The sequence below is a fragment of the Pinus tabuliformis genome, chromosome 8 (genome assembly GCF_031772625.1).
Source record: "Pinus tabuliformis cultivar Carrire ecotype Pingquan chromosome 8, CPIR1, whole genome shotgun sequence".
In the NCBI taxonomy this organism is placed as follows: domain Eukaryota; kingdom Viridiplantae; phylum Streptophyta; class Pinopsida; order Pinales; family Pinaceae; genus Pinus; species Pinus tabuliformis.
The window spans coordinates 1,362,747,725-1,362,760,067 of NC_142294.1; the positions used below are offsets into that span (position 1 = coordinate 1,362,747,725).

General features: G+C 39.6%; 1 protein-coding gene across 1 annotated transcript in view; it reads right to left on the bottom strand.

Moving 5' to 3' along the window:
- Positions 1 to 12,343, bottom strand: part of LOC149240554 (tryptophan synthase alpha chain-like) — a 241,107-nt gene that overhangs the window by 54,123 nt on the left and 174,641 nt on the right. The window contains exon 5 of the mRNA XM_089373754.1: positions 8,057 to 8,133. Coding sequence (XP_089229880.1) covers positions 8,057 to 8,133 — 77 coding nt within the window. The remainder of the gene's footprint in view (positions 1 to 8,056; positions 8,134 to 12,343) is intronic.

The window sequence follows — 12,343 nt, forward strand, 5'->3', positions numbered from 1 at the left end:
TGTGCTTCGGCATGCGCTAATGTCTCCAAGCTCCAAATGGGGTTAACCAAGTATCCTATTAGGTGGTTTCTACTTCTAAAGGGGAAAATATGTCTGAGGTACATCCTTCAAAAAGTGGTGGCATATGGTAAAGAGGTGAATGGTATAGGGAATGAAAAGGGGCAGCCCTCGGCCACATGTTGGGGTACAAGGATAACTAGTAAAGGGGAAGCCCACACTTCGGTATATAATGTATAGGAGGGAGAAATCGTGGTACATGAGGTGACTTGGCCTTGATTTTTCCACCTTTCTTTATATTCCTTTTTCCTTTTATGATTTTTCTTTAATTAACTGCTCAGGGCTCAAGGGGTAAGAGCGTGATGTGTGAGATATAGCGATGGATACCCCCTTTTAAGGTAGGGCGGTTCATTTCCCACTAGGGGTTGGGACAATCATGGGTTCCTATATGATTAAGGAGGTTGATGGCCATGATGGGGTAGAGCTCATGTATTGGCTTTTGCACAAGTGCTAAATGTGTTTGTCTTTACCATATTATGCATTTTGTGGTACATTTCCTGTTGAATGTGGCCAACTATGATTTTACTTTTCTTTTTAGCTGCATCAACCTTCGGGGCATTAATTCCAAGCTTGGCCCAAGGTGTGGGCAAGGGGAGGAGGAAGGCTAACCCTATGTGGACCCAGTGGAGGAATGTGGACCTAGGTGGGAGAAATGATGAATGGGGTTATAATGAGTGGAAAGGGGGCAATACATGTGGATGAGAGAGCTAGACCACACAACCAAACTCAGGGTTTCCCATGAAGTACCATCCCCAGAGCCAAATGGTCAATAAAAGAGATCTCACGGGACTAGAATCCAAGGTTAACATCCAAAAGGAATCTAGGCTATGTTGCACGAAACTTCTAGGAACCCGATGTTTCGGGCCGTACCCGTACCTGAAACTCCGAAACTTGGCCGAAACTCGACCATCATGTAATCATCTTGATAGTTAATATAGACTTGTTTTTCCTTCTAAATTGTCATCTATGGGTATTATTACCTTTTTCCTTGCAACATAATATGTTATTCACTTATTTATTTATATATATATATTTTTTATATATACATATATGGCTTTTCGACTGACATTTCAGTAGGCGTTTCCATTTTTGGGAGGTGACATTTCTAATCATACATGTTTTGGAAACTCTGAAACGTTTCAGCATTTCGTGCAACTTAGGGTCTAGGGGACAAGAGCACAGACCTAGCCCATTCTTTCTGCCGAATCCCCCCATTAATCCATGCCCAAAAGTGTCCATGATAAGCAAACTACAATACTCAATTACCAAATGACAAGGCATACCTTTAGGTTCGGAAGGCCCACCTTCAAACATATGATCATGGCAGATGGGTGAGGGACCACATCGCTGGTTTAGGTGGCGGAGAAATGGCACAACGAGCTAGTTGGTGGCCGCGAGGGACTGCTGGCTACCAGTTGAGGACTATGTTGGAGAAAAAATTTCTCCTAGGGATATCACCCACAAAATGGTGGGTAACACGAATCATTTGAACACTTCATCCTTCTTCTTCAAGAAATAGATCCATGTTCTGCGAGGGAAATCATCCACAAAAATTACATAGGATAAGTATCCTCGTAAGTTTCCCAGTTGCACAACCTTGAGAAACTCCTTCATGATTCATAACTCGGGCATACCTGTAACCATCTTCTTTACCCCAGGTAAGGCTTTGTAATGAAGGTAAGCAAATCTTCGGTGCTATAATTCATATTGAAAATAAGTATCGCAAGTCAAGGCTCCCAAAAGACTTCCCCCAACTTGAGACAGACCTTCAACCATAAATCCAAGTGTAAATGCATCTTTAGGGTTTCTTTGTCAAATACGTACCTTTCCATCAATGAATGCTACCTTGAAGCCTTTATCTTCCATTGCAGAAATAGACACCAGGTTTTTCTTCAAATCAGGTACATACAATACTTCTTGTAGATGAATGGTTTGACCTTGATTTAAGTGAAGAGTGACAGTGCCTATCCCTTTCACGGGATAGGTGGCATTATCTCCAAGTATGATCTCCAAATTAGTCTTCTTTTCAACCAAATTTGAGAGGGCCTCCTTGTACCCAATGAAGTGCCTTGAGGCTCCACTATCAATCAACCAATGATCCAAAGTATCCGAAGGAGAGGCAATAGATGGAGCAAAAATAAGATAAAATTTCGTTTGTTTTTCTACAACATTTCTTTCCCCGTACATGGAATCTCTCGTCCTTTTGGGAGATCGACCATTTCCATATCAAGCAGCAGGAGCATTCCTCTTTCTTTTATTGTTGAACCTGTTGTTCCTTTGATTGCCATTGCCTTTGAAATTGTTGTGGATGTTGTTATCATCATCCCTTGGAGAATTCTTCTTGTGAGAACACTCTTTAGCATAGTGGTCGAACTTCTTACAATTGTAGCACCTTCCTTTTCTTCCTTCTTTGAATCCCTGCTTGAGCCCTTGACCCTGTCTCCTTGAACCAGCATTATTCTTCCTCTTAGCATGAGCAAAGAAAGCAGAACGTTCATTTCCATTTCAAGGCGTGTCTCTCTCCATCATCCTCGTCTCTTCTTGAGTGCATCTAGCCAATAATTCATCAAAACTAGGAATCCTGTCATTATTGAGAATGGTTGTGTTAAACACATCCCATGCTCTCGAAAGACCTCCAAGTGCAATGAGAGTGAGCTCCCTCTCAACAATAACTTCTCCAATAGATAGAAGGTCATTCTTGATTTGTGTGATATTCATCAAGTAGGATTGGATAGGCTCCCCTTTATCCATCTTGATGTCTTTCAACTTGTTCTTGAGAAAGAGGGTTTGATCTGCATTGTTTACTTTGAACATCCCAATCAACTTATCATACATCTCCTTAGATGTTCCCAAATCAAAAATATAGGCAACCAAATGCTTTTGAATGGAGTCTATGATAATTCTTTTAGCTTTGACCTCACCTTTCTTGTACTTCATCTTTGCAGCAACAGGTGCATTTGAAGGAGGCTCCACCACTCTTCCCTGCACATAGTCCATGGCATCATGCTCTTCCAAAGTTAAATCCAAAGTCATCTTCCATGCATGATAGTCAGATTTGTCCTTGAGCTTATCCTCAAATTTGAAGTAAGATGTAGTAGCCATTGAAGCTAGTCCAATAATCTTGTCTAACAGCTCTCCCTTAGTGATTGCTTTTCTCTCTCTTGCTTGGGCTTTGTCTTCACCTAAGCTCTAATACCATGTTAATTTTAGTTAACAATGGTATGTTCTATGCTTAGCACAATTACTTCAATGTTCTTTTAGCAACCCAATGACAATTTCAATTTAATTTTCCAAATAGTAGTTACATTAACGATAAATCACATTGACAATGACAGTAGATAGAAGTTTAGAACATAAAATGAAATGCAGAAGACAAGCCAAGACAAGAGGACACCAGATTTGGCAGATGCCAAGGAAAAACCAAAATGTGGGGAAAACCCTTTAATTAATTCTTCTTATTATTATATCAAAATGTTCAGTAGAGAGAGAGAGTACAAAATGTCAAAGTTGACTTGCCAAATCCAAGTCAAAACAGCCCTGTCAAATCTGCAGTCAACTGGAGTCAAATTCAGCCCTAACCAGAAAGTCAAAGATGGTCAATGTAGCAGCAAATCTTCCTCTTTGGAGCTCGATCATACCTAGTCAAACTTGGCCTGATAAAGTGGTCAAATTCAGCCCAAAATAGCCCTGAAAACTGTGGTCAAACTTGGTCAACTTTGCAGTCAACTCTGCAATCAGCCCTACGGTCAAAGTGCCCAGAAATTCTCGATTCCTATGCCAAACTATATAGCTTGCAAAAAACGAAATTCTCCCACAAAAATTGCAGTCAAATGATGAGTCAAAGTGCTTGGTCAACATTGATCAAACTCCTGCAACAATCCTAAAATTCGGCCACATGTTGATTTCGGGTAGCATCGGATGTGCTCTAGCCATGAAAATTGGTGGAGAGGCTAAAGCACATAAGATCTCCAAGCCCCAGAAATGGTTTGGGCAGATTCTACCCCGTTTGGAAGATATTAAAATAATTAATATTTTTAATAGAATTCCTAAGTCTAAACTTAGGAAAAATAAAATATTAATGGGTATTAATATAAAACTGGATTAGAAAGTTCCAAAAGGCATGGATCAAGCCAAATCTAATCTTAGAGGTTGATTAGAGATGTAATCTCAGTCGTTGAAGGACCAACAGGAAAAGTATAAGAGAAGGCTTGGGGGTCAGTTGGAGAACACGCCAGAGTGATCAGTCATTCGATTTTCTAGGGCGGGGTTTGCTAAGAAAAGTCGAATCAGTGATCAATTTACAGCGAGGGGCAGTGAATACTGGACAGAGAGGCAGAGATAGTGTAGAGAGACCAGCGCACAGGCAGAGAGGCTGACACAGAAGCCAAAGCAGGCCACGCAGAGGCTAGCTAAGATAGACCAGAGGCCAAAAGGGCCTGTGTCATCCATGCAGAGGGCAGCAGGAGTGACGCAGAGGACCGTAGAGGTTGTGCAGTGCCTCACAGGGCTGACATAGAGGCCAGGAAGGCTGATGCAGTGCTTCAGTTGTGTTGGAGAGGGTTTCGTGGGGCAGATTTTCTGAATATCTGCTTCCTAATAGAGAGGTATTACTGTCGGTTATTTTTCTCTGTCAGGTGAGCCAATTTGGCACCCAGTTGTACTCAGAAAGACTACATAATAATATAACCCTCAGAATTGTTGCACCAGTTTTCCCAAGTTGGGTTTTTCCGAGGACGATTGTCCAAAAATAACGATGTCCCTTGTGTGTTTGTCTATTTCTTTTAGTTGTTTATCTGTAGATGGTTGACACTGTATTGTGTTTATTTTAGTGTTTATATGGTTAAATAACTTGTTAGTAAGTAAACAAGTAGGCGAAATAAACCAGAGAATACAGATAAAATTTCTAACGGGTAATACTTAGAAATTTCAACACCACACGTGTGAGAGAGAGAAGATCTGCCCAATCGTTGTATGAACCAATGAGAGAAGGGGAGAGAAGAAATGTGTGCGATGATGATGTTAGGTAAACTTGACTCAAGATAGAGTCAAAGTAAGATCAATAATTACTGAGGAATAAATATAAAAATAACCAGCAACAACCATAAACACATAAACACAAATGTTTATCCGGGAAAACCCCAAATCTGGGGAAAAACCCAACCTAATAAGATCTCATTAGCATTGGCCAAAACCCTGGCTAATTCGACCAAGTGAACCTTCACCGCTCACCTCCAGGTCTTGCAGTACAATGAAGTCCTTCCAACCTTTTATAAGCTCCATTACATATAATACCACGGGCAGAATACTATGGGTGCACAATACCATGTGCCCTAAAACCATCACTGTTTAACCTGGTCAACTTTGACTCTATCCTGAGTCAAGTTTACCTAACAATTCCCCCCTTAAACTTGACTTGGGGTTCCTTGGTCAACTTTGACTCTATCCTGAGTCAAGTTTACCTAACAGATGATGCCAAATGAGGTGAGAGGGCACTTGTATTTATACACGTCATTGGGGGTGAAGATTTACGTCCATTGGGCTTCATGAGCCTACATGATGAAGTGGTCGACCTGAACAATTGGCACATGTGTGGGCATAAATATGCAATCATCATCTCCATCAAATGAGTTGTCCCAAGGAGGAATTTGGCCCTAGTTTCCAATTTTAACACCTTGGTTGTGTGTGTCTCGTCTCTTTGTTTCATGGTTACTTTACTACTATTTCATGTCTATTTGTTAATGTTTTTCTTCTGTATCGTTGTCTAAATGATATTGAATTTAATGTTATGTGAAACTAATGTCTAATTGATCAATGAAATGGTTATCAGGTGAAGAAAAACCTAATTCTAGCACATGCCCTAGAAAATCAACAAGCTGCCCCAATCAAAAAAAAAAATTGCAGGAGTGCACTCCCAAACGGGAACCGATCGGGAGTGCGCTCAGGAGGTTGCTCCCCTAGCACTTCTGAGCAAAGCGCGCTTTGAGCGCAGATTCGAGGGGTTTCAATTCTCTCCCCACAGCCTTGCTCAATTGTCAAATTTGGTTAAACTTGGCTGCCCATATACCATCCATTAAGTATGGAACCTTTTCCTTTGACCATAAGGTGACAAGGGGTGGATAGTGGGCATGGTAGTGGAACAACACTACGAATAGGACAATCTTCGTTTTGCAGAGCTTTGGGATAGAAATTTCAACAATTAGAAAAAGATGTGAGAGAGCAGCCCTGGAAGAACTAGAGGATATCGGTGAAAGGTTACAGCTTCATCCCTTCAACAAAGAGTTTCAAAGTCAAGCAGCCAAGATTTAGTATACCATCAAAATCACAAAAATAAGAGAAGCAAAAGAGGCTCATATTCAGGCTAATTGCATAGGATTTGGACCAGTGATAAGCTGACAAGGCCATTCTTTCAAACTCTAGCACCTAAGGCTACTGAGTGTATCTTTGTGCTTAAGGTGGATGAGAGTAGGCTAACACAACAGGCCAACATTGAGAAAGCATTTATTAATCATTATAAACATAGCACACGAGAATGTGACTGGTAGCAAGTAGCAAGATGATTGGGCTTGTATCAATGGAAAGCAAGGGTTCAAAACCTGCCAAGTGGATGCAAATGAGAACAAGTGCAAGTCCAATGTGATTTTAGTTTTTGACAGCATAGATATACCCCTCATACCACAGTACCTTAGCCAAATGGACAGGTGTATAGGCAGTATTTCCAAACAAAATAATCATTATAAACATATCTCTGCATCTCAAACAATGACAGAGGAACGTGAGGAATCCATCCAAACCTGTATGGGCATTGTTCCTCATAGGTTGTCCAAGTCAGAAACCACAATATGTGACCAATACCTGTCCATGGATGCATCACACACTTCATATGAGTAATAAAATGTCTCCTCAACTTGACAGTTTCTCGTGTGAGTGTTACAAAGGTACCAGGAATTTTGTGGGCCCTCATCTGCTACAAGAATGCATTGAGGCAATTCAAAATAAAGCATTGGGGGAGTTAATTAACAGAGAAAATATTCTATTTATTCCAGAAGCTGGAGATCCTGAAAAGATCACCAACTGGCAGCTCATCAGGTATTGAATGTTTCCTAAAAGATTATTGCCAAAATCCTGGCTCTGCATACAAAATTTTCATCTTCCCATAAATGACAGAATTTGAGTTTAAAAGGGTATCATGAATAATGCAATGTATTGACAGCTGATTTTCTATATATCATATTATGATGATGCCATATAAAGCATGCAGTATGACAATGGATAAAATGCCTAGATCAATGTGTATGAAAAGACATCAGACGCAAAACCCAAAAGCTTGCCCAATCTTTGCGTTTCATTTGTTCATATTTCTAATTCGCTGTCTGCAAATAGTTTCTGTTTGAGTTGACTGTATTTCTATTCAACCTAATATAATAATATTTCTAGGAATTTGCAATTAATTTGGAGATGCCATAGGCAGTCCTTTGGGGTATTTCACATGATGTATCCGACAGTCCCATGATCCATCGACTGTTTGTATGGTGAACCATGGACATTCATATAATAAATTTATTTTTCTTCCTGTTCTTCAGCTTTGCTAACTAAGAAATCTACCTGACAAATTTATATTTTGACAACTTGTGACCTGGCTAACAATCCTAGGAAAATATATTATCTGGAAATATGCAGACTTTAAGCAATTAGAACCTTTTGCAGATTCACTGATTCTTTTCCACATCAGGAATTCACCCAATGCAACCAAAAAAAGCAATGTGCCACTTCAATGTGAATCTCCATATCTGTTAGTTTGATTCACAATTATAAAAGTTTTTGCACTGATTTGCAGTTTCCTTCAAAATAAATTTGGGAAACTAACATTTTCAGTAAGAAACACCTTTATATTCACTGTAAAATATTATTGACAAACATTGATATAGAAATTATTGGATTCGATTGTACTAAGATACTTTAACATCAACTGCAAAATAAACAATTGCACTGTCAGACGTACAAGTTCTATTTTATTTGCAGCTGTTAGCCTTCTCAGATTTGTTGTCTCTTCCAATGGAACATCTGGGACAACAAGACCTGCGACAACATTCTTTTATCATATATATACTTTCTGCACATACAACTTTCTTTAAGGCTTCTAAGAAGTGTACCAGCTAAATGTATCAAAGTTTCACTAAGTAGATATCTCACGGCACATGATTAAAAAGCTCAGGCACAAATGTTCACATAGTGCTTGGCTCAACTTATTATGACAACAACCAGATCAACCTTTTTTATTTTAATGGTAACAATGCAAATTAGGTGCTTAACAAGTGAGAGAGAAACTGCTGGATATCTAGATGCATAAATACCACTTCATGACACACAACTCTGAAATAACAACAAAATATTGCATTCAAGTTTCAATAACATTCAATTTGTGGCATTATAAATTTAAATCCTCAATGTAGGAAACACTACCAGACAGGACATCAGCTTTAATATGCAAGGCTTAAAATATTAACCTGCAGATCATCGGGATGGGACAAGGTCTACTCTGCAACCATTTCATCAACATCTATTCTAGTATCAACCAGTGCTTTTTCTTCAATTACTACAACCATAGCCCAGCATTAGTCCAACAGATACAAGCTTGCATCCACACTATCTCCTAACAGACCAATGTTTACACCAGCGACTACAGACACAGAGTAATGTCAGGCATGTCTTGGGATTTGGTTCAGTATCAATGGTTGTGCTTAATTTGCACCTAGAGTTCAGAGACTTGATCAGTTATAGCTACATAGCTGACATAGCCAACATGTCCAAGTAAGCAAGTTTAGCTCCAACATGGCCATTGGTGGCTTTATGAAGCATGAGTTTTCTGAGCATAAACTCACCAAAGAGCATTTTGTTTTTTCCTTGGCAACAAGATGCATATGCTTAATTAATGCCCTGTCCCTGGACGATCTTCAAGAAGCCATGAAACGAATTTTCTGCTCCATTGGAGTGATGGGAATCTCATAAATAGAACTTTAGGGTGGCCAAATGATGGCAGAAAACAAAAAATGATGCACAGCATAAGGAAAAAACATCAGTGCAAACAAGCACCTATATTAGCTATACTCCAGAGGAATAACTCCTACTTGTGATGTTTAATAAATTAATGACGGACTTGTAATGTGTTAATGATGAAGACCAATTCTAGAAGTCTAATGTAAGAATTAGAGATGAGGAGAAAGGAGACATGTTAGGGATGAATATTGGTTGAGAGATTCATGAATATATTGAGATAGCTACAGAGATGATTGAACTAATGTCAAATCATGACATAGTTATTATGGTCACCTATATGTATATAAAGGGACCATTTGTACAATAGAATTACACATGGGAATGTTTATTGAATATAATTTCCCCTTTCGGTAATTGGCTAATAAAGCCAAGAATTGATATCAAGGTGAAAGTGTGAGGTCATGAGAGGTAGTGGCCATCGTCGGCTTTTTAAGTGATGTGTTTGTGAAGAACATTGCAATGGATAAAAAATAGTAGTCAGTTGTAGATTTCTATTGATTGATATGCAAATATATGGAAGATTATTGCGAGTACACCAGTAATGACTTACAGAGAGTTGTTCATTTGAAGGATAAATTGATTTAAAGATTGAAGTGATATCAAAGCACAGCTATGGCGTTTAAAATTTGATGTTTCTTCCCAATCGCATATTGGCAAAGCTTTTAGGTGTCAAAGATTTGAATCATAATCACTTCGTGACAATTTGATAAATGGCCCAAGTTTCAAAAATGGAAAGCACTACATGTGGGCAAATGAAAATGGAATGGTAAAGAGCAATGTTGCGAACATCGCCATCGGGATAAAATCAGCAAGGGTTTGGAAAACCAACAAATCGGGAAAATCGGGAAAATATCGGTAAAAATCGGCAAACATCGGCAAAATTAAGATACCATAGAAATATTGTTAAAAATCGGCAAACATCGGCTAGGCCATAAAATCGTGATTTCGAGATAAAATCGTGATGTTATCGAGATGTTTGCAACACTGGTAAAGAGTGACCTGTTACCGCTCAAACTAGCAAGGGTCCTAAAAGGGGATCCTTGAAGGACTACTAGTAGGCTAAGGGAAACAATGGAGCAATAGCCCACTGTCACCTCGGCTAAAGCTCCCTACTCTTTATGGACTTTTACCAATGGGAGGAGACCCGTTACAGTAAGGATCATGAAATGGATGGACCAATGATAGGGTGAGGAGTGATCCTGGAAGCCTATTCACAAGAGAGGCTTAAATATGTGGCTTGCTTGCTTTGGAAGGCAAGGTTGAAAGCTCTCAAGGAAGGGCTTAAGGGGAATTTCAAGGTTTAGGTTTAGGGTATGTATCTTATAATGGAGGTTCCTAGGCCTTAAAATTCTTGTGAAAGCTTGGATTCCAAGTGATCCTTGAAGAATTATCCTTAATAGTGTATGGGACCACATGGGACCAAGTGGACCTAGGGTTAGGTCAAGGGGGTAGGGTTTAGCAACCAATGATATGCTTAACCTATTCCAGAGGGAGAAAGGGACCAAAGAAAGAATTTTTAATGCAAGACAATGTGAGGATCTCAATGAGGCTTCTAGCTTAAGGAACCCAAGGGCAGGATTCAATCTCGAGGCTAGGGCCTGAGATATCTCAAAATCCCATCATTAGAATATCTTCAAAATTGGAGGGGACCTAGGAGACACAGCAACGCAGTAGGAGCCAAGAGATCGAATTTTTCTAATGGGTGGTTTGCAAGATAAATGATGTCCTAAGAGACCTAATGGGTTAGGCCTAGAAAAGAAGAGGGAGTAGAATGAATAAGGTTTAAGGTGATCACCTTGTTGTGGACCAATGCCTAATCCTTTAGGGAGATTAGAGTCAGGTAGAATTATGACAATGGACTTTTGGGTTTTCTAGGTCAAGGAGGCCTCAAAGACAACTTCGCTTAGCATTAGGGCAGCAGCAAAAGTAGCTTCAAAGACGTTATACTTCGTTTTGCAAGATAGACAGCTTATCAAGATGAATTTCAGTAATGAAACTATTAATTTTTCATAGGGCTATATTGTTCTTTGCTTTGATAATTGCATTTCTTCATTAACACATTAAGTTCACCCCATAACATTATAACATTATTCAGATTTACATCATTATTCATCAGCATATGCAACTATGTAGAAAGAACAATATCATCATCATCAATGCAGCAGAACATAAAGGAACAATAGAAGAAAAGCATGCACACATAGAGACACTAGGATTGGTCGGAGACCAGGGCAAAACCCACTACAGGGAAAACCCTTGCAAATTCTTCTTCTTCTTAGATCGTCATCAAATGATTCAGCAAAAGAGAGTACAATGATCCATATCTTCATCAATGCAACAAAACAACTAGAACATCCATGACATGACCCTAAACATGCTTGTACTCAAAACCCTGATTCTGAGGACTGTAATGCACTGTCACTGACTGTAGTCAACTGTTGAATACGATTGTCACTGAGCGGAATCTTCAGAATACTGATACTTCATCTTTTGGTCCCGGACACATGCTGAGACATTGCGTGTGTACGTCTGAGACTGATCTAGACGCTCCCTAGAGAACTGGATGTGTGCGTCTCAGCCTTCAAGACCAAACTGGACTGTTGAAACCCTATCCTCCCAAACGCACCCTGAGATACTGTGTGCATGCATCTGAGACTTCCCAGACACACCCTTGACCACTCTATGCGTGAATCTGGGGCCGAGAATGCTTCGTTACGAGTGTGTGTCCAAGAAACAAAAACCCTAGACACGTGCAAGCTTCAACCCTGTAGTTTCGGATCCTTTACGTAAGCTTTCCTTCGTCAAACTTGTGTGAACCAAACAATAGAAGAGAGAAGAGAGTGCTTGATGATTGTGTGCAAAATGAGCTTGAGGTCCCTTCTATTTATAGGCTTTCATGAAGGTCCATTTGATGTTGAGGCCGAGCTATCCAATTGTATATGTGCATAAGGCCAACCTAATCCAATATACATGAGTAAATAAATAAATTCAAAAACCAACTTATGCTTGTCCAAATAAAGTGATCTTTAGGTTGATTTTGGTCCTCTCGAAGAGGAATCTATTGCAATTATTATCTTCATCATATGAGTTGTCCAAAGTGGAATTTGACCACAGTTGCATAATTTTAACACTCCCTCTCAACTAGGGAGAATTCCACCTGCCAATATATGTCCATCGATCAATATGCCATCCTGGTATCTCAAGTGTCATCACGTATCATCATTGATCATCT